Below are 16342 nucleotides of genomic sequence, written 5' to 3'. Positions count from 1 at the left end.
ACTTATCTAAAAGAAATTGGTTTTTCTGAAGGACATCAGCCCAAGAAAACTTATTTTTAACTAACATTTTTTAACAGAGTTCTTTAAAGCATTTCACAAAGGTCAGTATGAGCTAATTTTTTTTTAATGTGAACATTTCCACAACAAATTTTAAAAATTGGAATGAATCAACAACTTAGATTACACAGCCTGAAGTACTTCCTAATAAATGAGAACAAGAAAAGGCCCATTATTTCCCTTATAAATTAATTAAGAGCTTCCAACTTACAATGTATCAGGCCTTCTCCACCTAGACATCTATTTTGATGAATACATTGTGATCAAACTAAAATAGACCATTTCGAAATCCAGAGGGAACAAGAGGTGTACTCCTGAGATAAAAGAATTTTCTCAGAATACTTTTCATTTTAATTTAATATTTATACCACATATATATACACTTGTATAATAAATATCTTAACAGATGAAATAAATAGTCTTTCCAAATCACACTGTCTTCAAAATTTTGTTATATTATTATGGAGAATGTGGTAGACACTGTTGATTACCTCCAACAGCCAGTAGGGCAAGTGGGAAGAAGAATCTTTCTCCCAGACTACAACCCCCATACATATAATGGACTATACGTAAGTGTTAAAAGCATATTCCCCAACAAGTTATTTAGAATGCAAACTCAATAAAACAGAAGTTCAAAGATAAGATGATAAAACTATAGAATGGAAATATGAAATTCAAACCTAAGTAAGTAAATAACAGATCAAAGCAATAATGTCACTAGATTTACAGAATTAAAAATAAAAAACTAGAATGTCACTAAATTTACAGAATTAAAAATAAAAAAAATTACGGTGGCTCAAGCCTGTAATCCCAGCACTTTGGGAGGCCGAGGCGGGTGGATCACGAGGTCAAGAGATTGAGACCATCCTGGTCAACATGGTGAAACCCCGTCTCTACTAAAAATACAAAAATTTAGGCCGGGCGCGGTGGCTCAAGCCTGTAATCCCAGCACTTTGGGAGGCCAAGGCGGGTGGATCACGAGGTCGAGAGATCGAGACCATCCTGGTCAACAAGGTGAAACCCCGTCTCTACTAAAAATACAAAAAGTTAGCTGGGCATGGTGGTGCGTGCCTGTAATCCCAGCTACTTAGGAGGCTGAGGCAGGAGAATTGCCTGAGCCCAGGAGGCGGAGGTTGCGGTGAGCCGAGATCGCGCCATTGCACTCCAGCCTGGGTAACAAGAGCGAAACTCCGTCTCAAAAAAAAAAAAAAAAAAAAAAATACAAAAATTTAGCTGGGCATGGTGGCACGTGCCTGTAATCCCAGCTACTCAGGAGGCTGAGGCAGGAGAATTGCTTGAACCCAGGAGGCAGAGGTTGCGGTGAGCCGAGATCGTGCCATTGCACTCCAGCCTGGGTAACAAGAGTGAAACTCCATCTCAAATAAATAAATAAATAAAAATAAAAAACTAAAAGAAATAGATTAGACCACTGAAAATCAAATTACTGACAATGAAACAACTTGAAATAAACATAAATAAAAAGACAAAAATTTGGGCAAACATGGTGGCTCACATCTGTAATCTCAGCACTTTGGCAGGTCAAGGCAGGAGGATCACATGAGCCCAGGAGTTCAAGACCAGCCTAGCCAACATGGCAAAATCCTGTCTTTATAAAAAATACAAATATTAGGTCAGGTGCGGTGACTCATGCCTGCAATCCCAAAACTTTGGGAGGCTGAGGCCGTGGATCACGTGAGGTCAGGAGTTCAAGACCAGCCTGGCCAATATGGTGAAACCTCGTCTTTACTAAAAACACAAAAATTAGCTGGATATGGTGGCAAGCACCTGTAATCCCAGCTACTCAGTCAGAGGCTGAAGGAAGCACGAGGTTGCAGTGAGCCGAGATTGTGCCACTGCATTCCACCCTGGATGACAGAACAAGACTCGGTCTCAAAAAAAATTAGTAAGCGTGATGACACATGCCTGTGGTCCCAGCTACTCAGAGGGTTCAGGCAGGAGAATCACTGGAGCCTGGGAAGGCGAGGCTGCAATGAACTATAATCAATCAGTGTACTCAAGCCTGGCTGATGGGGTGAGATCCTGTCTTAAGAAACAAAAAAGGACAAACATTAAAGAAATTTTTTAAAAATATGATTGACATCGTAGACAAAGACTATAAAATAGAATAACTGGTATTCCTGAAGTATATAACTGATGAATGAAACAAAAAAAAAAAAGTAAACATCAATTTTTTAAAATTTCAAAAAGAAAAGAAGATTCCCTAAAATAAAAGAAGAAGTGAACCTGTGGGTCACATGGAATAATTTACACTGAGACATAACCTGATTAATTTTCGAAGACTTTTTAAAGAGTTTTTTTAGCATGCAGAAAAAAAGAATCAAGTCACCTGCAAAGGAGAAAAATCTTTGGCTGTCTTTAGATTTCTTCACAGCAACATTCATTGCAGAAGAAAATTAAGTAATGTCTACAGAGTTCTCAGAAGATGAAAAGGGGGTGTACCAACAGTACCATATCCAGCAAGATGTCAAATATACAGGAAACAATAAAACATTTTCAAATGCACAAGGCCTAAGAGAAAACTAATCCAAAAGCCCAAGTAAAATATCAATCAAGTGTGACAGTGATAATGAAAGTCTCCAAATTTTATCTCCCATCTACCCATTCTTAAGAAAACATTAGAGGATATGCTCCACCAAAGCCAAAAGAGGGGAAAGAGACAGAGAGAAAGAGAGACAGAGACAGAGAGAGAGGAGGAAAGCCTAAGAAACAATTTAACACAGAAGAGACACAATATTAAGTTCTAGAACAGCAGATAGGAACTGTGCAGATCTAGTAAGTAATCAGATTAGAACAGAGAGTGAAGACTCCAGGAAGATGTCTCCTGGGAAGAAAATGAAGCTGTTGAAATATTTGATATATTTGACAACTGTACTAGTTAGAACTGTGTTCAGCTATATATAACAGAAATATCTAGTTAGGTAGCTCCATAAAATGAAAAGCTTCCCCAAACACTGTTTTTCAGCTCTGCCCGCTCCCAGAGTATAGCTTCATCCTTATGCTTGTAAAATGACTACGGTACGTCTAATTATCACACATGCATCCTGGGGAGGAATAATGAAAAAGGGCAACGGGTAAAATATATATGTCAAGTAAGTCTGTCAGAAAAACAACAGCTTCCCCAGAATCCCAATTTCCAGATCTCGATCATATGGCTTTTTCTGACTCTAAAGGACTTTAATGTAGTTGATTATTTTTTGCTGGGCATATCACTACTCTGAACAAAATCAGGATCCTGTTATTTAAATAAGTGGGAGGGGCAGAACTGACATTGATAACAAGAAGTATCACAACAACTGCACATGAAATAACATTTGGAGAATACTTAATATTCCAATGGAGAACTTGGAATGCTTTGTATAGTGACATGATAAAGTAAGCAAATTTAAAATGAAGCAATTTTGATTCCAAAAAGAACCAAAAGTTCCACAAGAGATGAAATGTTATTATGCAGCTGAATAATATTCGTAAATCATAAGAAAATGAACACACATGGATTTAAAAAATTCTAATATAACCATATCCCAAAGATGAAAGAGGTTAAGTAGAAGCATAAGGTAATAGAAGAATGCCAAATTTTCCATAACAGTAAGTCAATATACAATGCCTAAAATTGATAATCAAGAAATAGCAATATATGTCTATTACCTAGAAATGGAGAAAGGCAAATACACACATGTGTATACATAAACCAAAAGTAAAATGCTAAGCCCTGCAACCACCTGAAGGGATGCTTTCTCATGGCCAAGGGCATTCCAAAATTAATGTGAAAAACCAGTTCAGGCCATGATAGGAAGGGTGGGTCAGGCATACCTCATTATACCCTCATCCCTTTTGGAATTCAGGAAAAGCCAACCAGCATTAACATCGAAGAGACCTTAAGTCTGCTAAGAAACATTTATAATCTATTCTGTCTAAACCTGCTACCTGGAGGCTTCATCTACAAGATAAAACCTTGGCCTCCAAAATCCCTTATTGTAATCCAGACATTGTCTTTCTATTGATTCCAGGTCTTCAGATAACAACTTAACTCTCAATTAACTGCCAGTGAGAACTCTTTAAATCCATCTATGACTTAGAAGCCCCCTCTTCAAGTTGTTCTGCCTTTCCACATTGAACCAGTGTGTATCTTACAGGTATTGACTGATGTATTATGTCTCCCTAAAATGTATAAAAGCAAGTTGTAGCAACCTTGGGCACATGTTATCAGGACCACCTGAGGCTGCAAATGTCACAGGTGCATCCCTAATCTTGGCAAAATAAACTTTCTAAATTGACTGAGACCTGAATCAGATACTTTTGAGCTCACACATAGAAGGGAAAAGAATTAAGGAAGCTAATTCAGGAATGGAAGAGCGTCGGACAGAAAATTGTTTCTCATAAGCCTTGTAGTACTATTCAATTTTTTTCTTTAAGTTTTCTTTTTTAAAAAAGAAAACTTTATGAGTTAAAACAAAATTCCAATCAAGAGGAATAAATCATGAACAACAAAAAGAATAGGGAATCTTTATAATAAATCTAATAAAGATTTATCTATTCTTTACGATAATGATTATATGATTATAATTATAAATGCTTCATAATCAATGGGAAGAGGAGAAACATTATTTCAATATTAGAACATGATCCATAGTTTCACATTAAATTATATATTGAACTCTTAGTCAACAGTTGCCTTTAATAGTGCACAAAAAATTTCTTTTATTGCATTGTAAAGAATGGTTTCTACCACAGCTTCTCAGTTTTTGTTTTTTTAAAAAATTCCACAGAATTGTGAGATCTAATAATAGTCCATTGGCAAGATATAAGACAAAATTTGTTTTAACAAAGAAAATTAACCAGTAAAGAAAATTAAAACTCAATAAAAATAATCTTTAAAATTTTGGTCCATTAAGACAGGATCTGGATGTGGAATTCATCAAGTACTTCCCTGAAGTACTTTTGTACCTACAGAAATCTGCTCATCAAAAAACTGCACTTATAAAGTTTGCGTTTTGATGAGTTATTACAGCTGCCTCTGAGAAACTTAAGAACTTACCTTAAAAATACTTTAAACAAAATTCAAAATTCGGACTTTCTTAAACTTATGTAAGGTTTCATAACTGATGTACAGATATACAGAGAGAGACATAATTAATTACTGCAAATTTTAAACTGGCATTAATATTGCCACCAGAATTATATAACCTAGATTCATATTCTAAAAAATAATGGTAAATATTTAGAGTTTTAATTTCCAAATCATTGAAGTAAAATATTTTGATAATTCTTGAAAACCTCTCATCTCCTAGAGAAAGTTCAATTGTAAAAAGCTAGATTCATAAAATTAACATTCCTAGTAGGCCCCCGTGTCAGTTTCCCTTCAGTTTACACTTAACGCCACTAACAGATGTTGGTTTTTATTTCAAATCACTCCCAAAATTTACTTTGTGTTTTATAATTTTTTTTAAATCCATTAATTGTACAAAAGCAACTTTAGTCTTAGAGATCTAGATTTATGCTTCAAGAAGTCTCGCATAATAGGCTTGAATGACAAAGAAAATATTTATGCAATTTTATATCCTTGAAAATTATACAAACTTGACCTAGAATAAAAAACAACCCACATGGACTGCAAAGAGTAAGGTAAATTTAAGAAAATAAAAATGCAAATGTGCATTTTAGCAGTCTCTTGAATTTATTAACCTAAAAGGTTTAATTTCCATTTTCCTGCATCAGCTTTATTTATAAAATGTCGTGCCCTATAAATATGCTGTTATTTTCTATAGTCAAGCACCCTCTTAACAAATCTTCTCATTAATATGTAAATTTAAAGTCAATCGGTCTTCTCCCTGACAGCCCCATGAATTCCTAGTGCACTGTATAATCGGCTTTGACTTGGCATCCACTATTTATCATCAAAGATGTCAGTTAGAAAAATTATGGAAAATGCACTGCAATTGATACAACTGCAATCTACTTTGTTAACACTTAATTGTTCCTCAAATCATACATTTACATATAAACAGCCTAAATACTGATCTATAATGATGCAAATAAACTAAATTAAAAATCTCTTCTGCCCCTGAAGAAGCTTGTTTGTCTGTGATGTGTTCATTTGAGAACTTATTGACAAAAGCATGTACATTAGCTCATCTCAAAAAGTGTATCTACTAATTTTTGATTCCTCAACAAAAAGCAATTTTGCCACCCTTCAAGCATATTACTGTAAGCAAATGTATGTAAAAATTCAATAAGAAACATGATTTTTCTCTTTGAAAGCAAATTTAATTATGGCTGTTAGCTAATTGCATGTCTCAGCACTATGGATTGTGAGCTTGAAAGTTGGTTTTGACTGGAACACAATAAACAAACTCACAAAACTTATTAAGAAATTATTTCAATTTGAAAGTCACGAGGCAATAAAATATAAAGGTAATAATGCTGGCCTGGGTGTCAGATAATTCTGTTTATATTTCTGTTCACCTTTTATAAGCAATATTTCTTAAGTGAGTTGCTAAAATCTGTATACATTGATTTCTTCATATATAAAATGGGTATAATAATTCTGACTGCCCTATGGCAAATAAAACACTACGTAAGAAAGTACAGGCCAGGCATGGTGGCTCACACCTGTAATCCCAGCACTTTGGGAGGCTGATGAGGGCAGATCACTTGAGGTCAGGAGTTCATGACCAGCCTGGCCAACATGATGACACCCTGTCTCCACTAAAAATAGAAAAAATTAGCTGGGCATGGTGGCGCATATCTGTAATTCCACCTACTTGGGAGGCCAAGGCAGGAGAATCTCTTGAATCCAGGAAGCAGAGCTTGCAGTGAGCCGAGATTGCACCACTGCACCCCAGCCTGGGCAACAGAGGGAGACTCCGTCTCAAAAAATAAAAATAAAAAAAAAAGAAAGTACAGTAAAAATGGTAAGCCACTAAGTATAAAGCATCACAGTATTATTTTTCACATTTTCTCCTAGCCCTTGAGAGAAAACTGCTAGATTTAAATGAACTTGTAGGCAGTTTTTTTGATTTTAAAACTTTTACGTCAATATATTATTTTAGTGATGCTTTTTCCTACTAGCAAATTCTTTTACTTCGAGGTAAACTGGCCCTTAATATATCATAAAATGGTGCTCATATAGTATTTATGTAAGTAACTTCTGCATGTAAGTAAAAGAGAATGGAGGGCTAGAATGAAGATACTTCTACTTGGATGATTTCATGAAACAACACATTCAAGTGTTGATGGTAAAAGGATAAAAAAGAGAGGTACCCTCTCAGGAATGACTCTGCTAGAGTACTGTTTCACCTTGACTTTTTATTCTACAATCATCTGAACCTTCCTTTACCACATAGGGTGCCTTTTACAACATCACATATGAAAGATCAAGAAAATATAAATGCCAAATTCTCAGTTTCTTATAGCTGTGGTCAAATTCTGCTTTAAGATTTAGTTTGCCAACTTCTAAAGCTAAAACCACCGTGTGTAGTCCTTAAAAAGTTGGGAGCAACATCAGGCGTAGGTTAGAAAGCACTGAAGGCTACAAATGGCTGGACTGCCCACTCCAAAGTTTCTCAGCAAAACAAAATCATAATTAGCACAGAGGAAGGCTGAGATGGGTTAACTGGAAGAGTGAGAACACAGACATGGTCCTAATGTTGACCACTCATTTGAACCTTAATTTTATAAAACGTATTTGTAACAAGAGTCTAACATCTTGTACAATCCTGGATTCTAATACTGCAATAAGGGCTGAGCCTTTCAAATCTTTCACATTGCTTCTGAACAGAATAGATGCATGTATGCAGACAAAAGCCTGCTATACTGATTATTCTGGGCTAAACAAGACCCTCAAATAGAACATAAACAATCAATGAATAATCTTTCCATGAACTGAGGTTAACTGATCTCATCTGAAGTTAATAAATAAAGTGAAATGTTTTACTTTACTTTTTACTCTAATTTTACTGAAAAGTAAAATTTATAACCACCACAATAACTGAAATTAAATAGTTACCAATAATTGCCTCTAAGGGGTTAACCAAGAGGTTATGAGAAGGAAATTTATACTGGAATTGCTTCTATAATTAAAAAACAATAACAATAATATGATTCAAATTAGCTAAACTTACAAATCTTCTATTTAAGACAATGGATCTTTCTCAAAGGAAATCAAATAAAAGAAAGGAAGGCAAAAAAAGGCTTCTGTGTTTGAAACTGTGGCAAAGCGCAAAGAGCTGCAGTCTAGAGCACCGCTGCTCCTGCTTTTCTTGTTCTGTGGCAGTGCTAGAGCAGCCTGAGGGCTGATGTACACATTTCAAAGCCGTTAAATTAGTGTAATAACCATAGCATTTAGAATAATTCCAAGGTTGGATTGCAGGTAAGTAGCCAAGAGAAGAAATGACTTAGCCCATTCCAGTATGCCAAGGACAATGGCCAGACTTCACCTCATGTTTTGTCATAATTCATGTTCATGGAGTTAACATGTGAAAACACAATGAATACAGTCCCCATTTTTCAGATTCTCTCTCAAAAAATAAATGTATATGATGGTGTAGAACTTAATTTTCCTTTGCAATGGCTTTACAAATAAATTTTATCTAAAACAAGATGAAATTCAAGGAACAGAAAAACAAATAGACAAACATAAAAAACCAGAAATTTTACTACTCGTTAACCTATTTTAGAAGGTATGGTAAGTAAACTATACATTTTAACTCCAGTTTCTATATAATTACAAGCAAAGGATCATTTGCAAACTGCTACTGAAAATGATAAGAAAGTAAAATTTAAAAATTTAAATGGTGACGGTGATTAGCTAAGGCAAAACTGTCTATAACTTTACACAATAGAAAAAATATCTGAGCAGAAGTTTTGAAAGGAATTGGCTGAAATCAAACAAATAAGCTGTTTGGCAACAAAAATCTCCTACCAAAGTTACCATAAAAGGGCCAGGACATTTCTATTATAGAGACGCTGCTTAATCTAGCAAAAGTGCCATCAAAACTGTACTTTGCTCAATGGTTTTTAAAAAAGCTAACTTTACAAAATTAAAGTTCACAAGGATAACAAGAGTTCACCAATTTAAGAGCGCTATGTAACATATGACTTTTATATATTAATAATTCAAAACATATTTTAATTTTTAAGGATAACAATCATTTTGTTAATATTAAAAGTGAGATGGAAATCAGTATTACTGTCTTCTAGATAAAGAAGTATTAAAATTTTGAAACAGTTTTTAATGCTATGTCAATATAGAAGATATTGATCAACATTTTATAATAATTTGCAAGCTGAATGTATCATTTAAAGTATGTATCATAAACATTTTTCCATGTCATTTACATTTTTCTAATTAACAAAAGCAAGATGTACTAGGCACTCAAGGCCTATACTAAGTACGTATACAGAACACTTTGATATAACAGGGGCTTAAAAAAAATTTTTTTTACATAAATTGGTTCTTAAAATCTGTAATACTGTATTTTTAAAAGACATCAAAAGAATCAACGTGCTATTCTTACAACATTTAAGGATTTCTTTAAGCTAGTTTAAAAATAACTTCAATTTTAAATGCATACGGCCTAAGGATCTTAATTACAAGCTATATGATAAAATTTTCTACATTGTCAATATGATGAAAAGAATAAGCCGTGCTTCAAATGTTAATCTGCACAAAGAAAACAAATAGCTTCACTTAAATTATTAATTTTACTAAATGCTACCAGCTAAAGTGAAGAGAAGAGCACAGACATTTTATAAATGCAAAACTAGAAAAAAGTAGTTTAAAAGTTCAACAATATTTATCTATAAAGACAAGAAATTAATTACTTTGCATATAAATTCACATGCTTAGAATCACATCACCTACTTTCTTACAAATGAGTACCTGTAATAGCTGGGGCTCAAAGGTGTGAGAGTAACTAGTAACCAAAAAAATCCATGGTTTGGCAATGTCACTCTAAACACTGTATCATGCTGCTCCTCCTAACAAGGGCCTCTTGCCAGTATCAAATTAAAAGTGTATATACATATTACACCACTAAATACGTATCAATCAATGCCAAAACAATGGGCAATTATTCTTGCATTTAGATTGGTTGTCCGCTTTAGTAAAAGAACATGAGACCAATGAGTCTTCTTTAAATATGCAGATTTCTCTATTTTACTACTCCTAATGTTTTGTACAAGTTGTAAAAAGCTAATCCATCCTCTTAGTATACTTGAAAGTGGAAGACTGTTCAACACTTACCTCTTTCCAAGGGCTGACAAACTGTGTCCGAGCATATCGAGTTAGCATGTGGATTATGACAACCTGGCCCCACTCTTCTACATCGACTAGTAAGTTACATAGCTTGCGGTAATTCTTATGAATCAGATCTATTCTGTCTGGGCATACTTCTTCAAAAGCCATTACAACACTGCCAGCTACCAGCTACAAAAGAAATAAATAGTAACTTATTAAAAAAACATTTCTCCCCCACATCAAAGATCTTACTCAGGCATCATAGTGGTGTAATCAGTTTCATGCCAATCAATATTAAAGTATTCAGTCATTCAATTAAAATGAATGTTCTTGTTTGAAAAACAAAGTTTAAAGTGCCTGTTCTTCAAAGGATACTGTTAATAGTTCTAATATGTCTAGAAAACCAATAGTATTCTGAAAAGAGGTATATTCTGATGTTTTTATTTAATCAAGTTAAATTTCAATAAATTCTTCATATGGGGATTAAACTTTACTCATGCACATTTTTCATGTTTAAACCTAACCTAAATTCTAATTTAAAAATTCAGTACTTTGTTCACACCAATATTCAGAAAAAGAATCAAGACAATAACAAAGATCACATTGTGTCAGTTTAAAATGAGAATGATGATAATTCTACAGTGAACTTACATTAAAAAGTATATGAGAAATTCATAAATGTTTTTAATATAAGAATACTTTCAAATCATATACATCTTAATCCACCTGTTTTTACCCAATATAATTTATTTACAAAGAAAACAAACTGGCTGAAATTTTAGAACATCACCTGGGGTCTTACCACTTTTACAACAATATCTGTAAGTTGGAATACTATATTACTAACAAAAGGCAGCTTTTCCAAGACCAATTAATGAATCATAATGTTAGTTTCTGAACTGTCATGCTTTTACAAAGTGGTAACATTAAGATTCCTTTACTCTAAAGATACAAACTAAGCAGAACATATAATATACAAATACTTCTATATATGTACAAATGATATATATGCAGTTAGCCCACAATATAATGCAGTTTTGAAAAACAAATTAATATCATATTCTATCTGAACACTAGGGATCTTCATTTTAGTGTCTAAAATTTCCCCAATGACTTAAAATAAGCAATTAAATGGAAATATAACTTACTGAAATGGTACTTTTTGAAAAATATTAGATACAATGATATTCATATTTTGAGTGTTTGTCCCTCTACTTGGCTGACATTTAGTTTATTAATATGCAACCAACAATACAATTGAAAGAAAACAGCTCAGAATATAGACTCGCTATTATGCTAAACAAGTTTCAAGTCCTGTGGGGATTTTCTGAATTACCAATCAGTATAAACGTGAAGCTGCATTTATTGACTCCAGCCCTACCCATGTACTGGTGCCTGCTGGTCCCAGCATGTATGCACCTCAATCGAAAAAGCATAGAATTGATTATTTGTGTGAACTATATAAAAATGTATTATACATATAATTTTCTATTTGTTAAAGATATGGCAAGGAAGTTAAGCTCATGTTTTCAATCACATTTTGATGTCTTCTGCATAAGACATAATTTCTTCAGAAATTATATTTTGTGATAATTACATTTCTATAAAGTGACAGTATCATTTAAATATATCTTACAACAACTATGTTTATGACATTAAACTATTGAATAACTCATTGTCAGACATAAACGTCTACATATGTTTTATGTATTATCAACCTTATATTAATATCAGTATCAATCGGCAAAGGGTGTTAAAGTGTAACAATAAAGGATACTACTTAGAATAAAATGATCCACGAAACTGAACGGGTAATTCACAGTTTCAATTTTTAAAATACTATGTAAAATCAAGTTATTTTGTCTTAGCAATTATTTTCTTCCAAATGTGTTTCGACACTAAATGATTAAATAGAAAATCAGCTACCACATAATATTAAATTCATTAAACCAAGAGCTACAGGTACACAATAATTCTAAAGTACTAACACCTTCTAAGGTACTAATAAATATTATTAATTATATAAGTACAAATAAAGTTTCAGAAAGCATCAAAATAATTAAAAAGCATATAAAGAGAGCACCTTTATAAAACAAAACTGATCATTTTGGATACTTAATCATATAGTTTTAACAATCTGACCCTGGGCTAAACACTACAAGGAAAATTATTGATTTTGGTTTATTAAATGTTCAATATTCTATAAAACATTCAGAATTAAAATTAAATGATCTACTCAGATATTAAAACCAAAAATATTGGTTTCCAAAAAACAGACAGTTAATTTCCATCTCACTGTGTCAATAGTAGCTTTTCATATAAGAGGAAAAATAAATCACTCCAACAAAACTAGCAATGAGCTCATCAAATTCAAATGCAGTCTTCCATTTATGTATTTTTTATATTAAAGCAATAAACATGGTTCATTTATCTTCCCTTGGTTGCCACGTTTTTCTGTGCTGTTGCTATGAACTTCAGCCATTAGCTGTGCTCCAAGGTAAACTACATGAACCATCAACAAAAGTGACACCCCATCTATGGAGTTCATATTTTCTCTAGATTATCTATGCTAGTTGACAAGCTGGTAATGAAAAAAATCACACTAAGCAAATGGTTCCTCTAATAACAATAAATTTTCTATAAAATTATGAAGGGTACAAAACGTTTCCTTGCATCTATTTTGTCATGAATTCTAATTAACATTGCAAAAACCTGAGAGTGCTGGGTCATCACAAGAAGTGCATCAAGGTTTGATTGATAATATGGTATAAGTTGGCCAATGCTGCCAAGATTTTCTTCCCTTAAATTAATGGCCATCTCCAACCTGCCCTAATCATACAGCCCAAATGATATTCCCCTTCTTATTTCAATTTTCTTGAGGCATGGAAAATGGGAAAGATCAGTCATTTATCTTCTAATAGCTGGATAATAGATCTATCACAATAAAACATCTGCACAAACTCAGGGGTGTGTTTTTTGCACATAACAGCAGGGCTTTTACCAACATTAAATCAGTAACTTATAAAATTGTGTTTTACCCCTACAGTTTAGCTATAAACTTACCATTCCATTCATTAAACATAATTTTGTAGCAAAAATTAAAAAGAAGAAATGTTATGTCATCAAAAATATATAAATAAGTCGATTTTTCAGCAGGCACTGACCTAATTTGTTTTCCTAAGAAACTGTTTTCTATTAGAAAGTTAAATGCTTTCAAAAGGATTTCTTTAGAATTAACTTGAAAAGGAAATAAATACCACTCTGCTTCTGAAGTGCTCTAAAGAAAAGAATGTCAACAAATATGGATTGCTACATTTTTTAAAAAAAATAAGAGAAAGTGTTATTAATTTTAAAAATGAATTCACATGTGAACACTAGAAAAGGCTTTAAGTAAAGTAGGAAAGTGTTTAGGAGACACTGAGAAGGTAGATGAAAATGATATAAAATCAAAGAATATACAATAAAAACTATATAAAGAAAAGTTGTAACAGTTGATTGGAGATGACAGAATATAGATTAGACACCCCCTTTTAAGTTTCTTGCCTACAGTTGTAAGGTTTCTATATTTTACCTAAATAAAAGTAAAATATTCATATACTTATGTTACCATAACTGTACTCCTACACCCAAAGTGACTGATTTTTTAGGAAAAACTATTCATATGACAAATACTAGTCTTCAGTAAAACTGAAAAGCCATTCTACTATATTTTAATATGTTTATAATTCCACCTTTCTTGAGGTAGAACAATTCCACCTTTCTTAAAAATCAGAATTATGGAACTAATTTTCTTTGGGATCTCAATTGAAAGTAAATACCTAAAAGAAGCAACAGATGGTATGCCTCAAAACCAACAGAGGTTAAATGAAGAGAGTTTAATAGATCAACATTTTTCAAACGTATATGTATCAGCAGCAACACCAATGTCATCATTGCAGTAATGATCACCAAAACTGCTGCTGGCAGCGAAAAAAATTCCTTTTCAAAATGTAGAAACAAATTAGAGCTGGTACATTTAATTGGGAGATTTTTTAAATTAAAGTGATTTTTGATCCTCTATTGATTTTAAATGTCAAGACTGACATTACAAATTTGGTGGTGGGGGGCAGGGGAGAAATGTATCCATCTTTCTTCAATTAATAATTATATGTGATCTAAAAAAGGTAATAATTAAGATACGATCCACATATATCTGTGTAGAATATCTTTAACCTTCCTACAATGGCTTATAGTCAAACCAAAGGAAAAATTATCAGAAAACATTCTCAAAACACAGCCAATTTGAATACTGGGTAGACAAGTTAATGGTGCCCAAGTAAGTCTGAATCTCCCAACCCAGATACAAAAAAAACAACAACAACAAAAGACCAAAACCTATGCTTTAAGCCTAATCTCGAAACAGAGAATCTCTAAACCTCAAATTATATATAAGTAGAAATATAAACTCTAAATTCCAGGTAATTATTTTCATGCTTGTATCACAAAACTTCACAAAGACTTATAACAATATAGAAAAAAACTGCCTGGAACAAAGCAGGCAGAAGTTAGTGGTGGGCCTAAAAGTAAACTAAAATCAACAACAGAAAGAGACAGAACACCCTAAGCGTGAAAATACTAGGAAAGATTCTTGGCAGATAAGAGCAGACTATAAGGAAGAGACTTGAAAGAGAAGATGATTCAATGAGGCCGCTGTAGAAAGGGACAGTTTCAAGGAGGAAATTAGAAAATCTAATTAGGTTTTCTAATTTCCTCCTTGAAACTGTCCCTTTCTACAACAGCCTCAATTTCCTCCTTGAAACTATCCCTTTCTACAATGGCCTCATTGAAAAAAAAAAAAAAACACAAAAACTAATTCCTCCCTTTCATGATACAAGCATGAAAAAAAACAAGGTGGGGAGAGCAGTCCTTTAGAATCTGTGAGATAACAGGAAAAAGGAAAAAGAGGGGCTGAGTGCAGTGGCTCATGCCTGTAATCCCAACGCTTTGTAAGACCAAAGCAAGATCACTTGAGCACAATAGTTCATGAACCAGCCTGGGCAACACAGTGAGACACTGTTTTTACAAAAAAATTGTTCTAATTAGCTAGGTATGGTGGTGCATGTCTACAGTCCCATCTACTCAGGAGGCTGAGACAAGAGGATTGCTTGTGCTGGGGAGATCGAGGGTACAGTTAGCTATGATCACACCACTGCACTCCAGCCCTAGGTGACAGAGTAAGACTCTGTTGAAAAGAAAAGAGAGAGAAAAATTTAGGCTGCTACAAAATATATCTCAAAATAGTTTGGGGACATATACTGTTCCTATGCATGCCCTCCCACCAAAAAGCCATCTACTAAGAAAACATATTTTGCAATTCTAACAGAGGGGGCGCTCCTGTACTAGGAATCTTGCAAGTTACCTCAAAATCAAATCACCAATCCTGTCCTAAGAAATAAGATGCAAGTAATCTGAGTACTAAAAACAGAAAATAAAAATCAAAACAATTCAACTGGTGAAAATTACCCACAAAGAAATATAAATGATGAAGCAAAAGCAGACAACATAACACTTAAAAATGAATTAAATACCCCTGAAAGAAGCATTTGATGATAGGAAAAATAAATTATAAATTTCTTAAAGTTATCATAAATTAACTAAAGAAATCAGGATTGATTGACACTAAGAAAGAAATCAAGAGGGCAAAAATAATCAGACATGAAGACTAAATTGCAAGGTGCCCTTTGAATAAAATTACTGAATGAAAATTTAATAAGAGGTATTAAAAAAGGTAGAAAAAGAGCCAAAAGAATAAAAATGAGATAAAGAAAGAAACAAAGATATTTAGAGACACAATGGTTGGAATGTAAAACAGACAAAGAAGATCCAATGTGCATAAAATAGGAATCCCTGAAGAAAAAAATGAGAGAATATTTAAAACTAATACTAAAAAAAAAAAACCACTTTGCCGGAGATAATATAAATTCTTAATCTCCATTTTGAAAGTACTCACTGAATACCAAGGAAAAACAACTGACCCATATCAAGTAA

General features: G+C 33.2%; 1 protein-coding gene across 8 annotated transcripts in view; it reads right to left on the bottom strand.

Annotated features, from left to right (window-relative positions):
• Positions 1-16342, bottom strand: part of AP3B1 (adaptor related protein complex 3 subunit beta 1) — a 279241-nt gene that overhangs the window by 187168 nt on the left and 75731 nt on the right. For all 8 annotated transcript variants that reach the window (XM_074384448.1, XM_074384437.1, XM_003920819.2 and 5 more), the window contains one exon: positions 10322-10504. In XM_074384448.1, coding sequence (XP_074240549.1) covers positions 10322-10504 — 183 coding nt within the window. The remainder of the gene's footprint in view (positions 1-10321; positions 10505-16342) is intronic.

Source organism: Saimiri boliviensis, chromosome 1, assembly GCF_048565385.1.
Source record: "Saimiri boliviensis isolate mSaiBol1 chromosome 1, mSaiBol1.pri, whole genome shotgun sequence".
NCBI classification, from domain to species: domain Eukaryota; kingdom Metazoa; phylum Chordata; class Mammalia; order Primates; family Cebidae; genus Saimiri; species Saimiri boliviensis.
The sequence above is the reverse complement of the archived record's forward strand: the minus strand, read 5'-3'. Positions and strand labels throughout refer to the sequence as shown.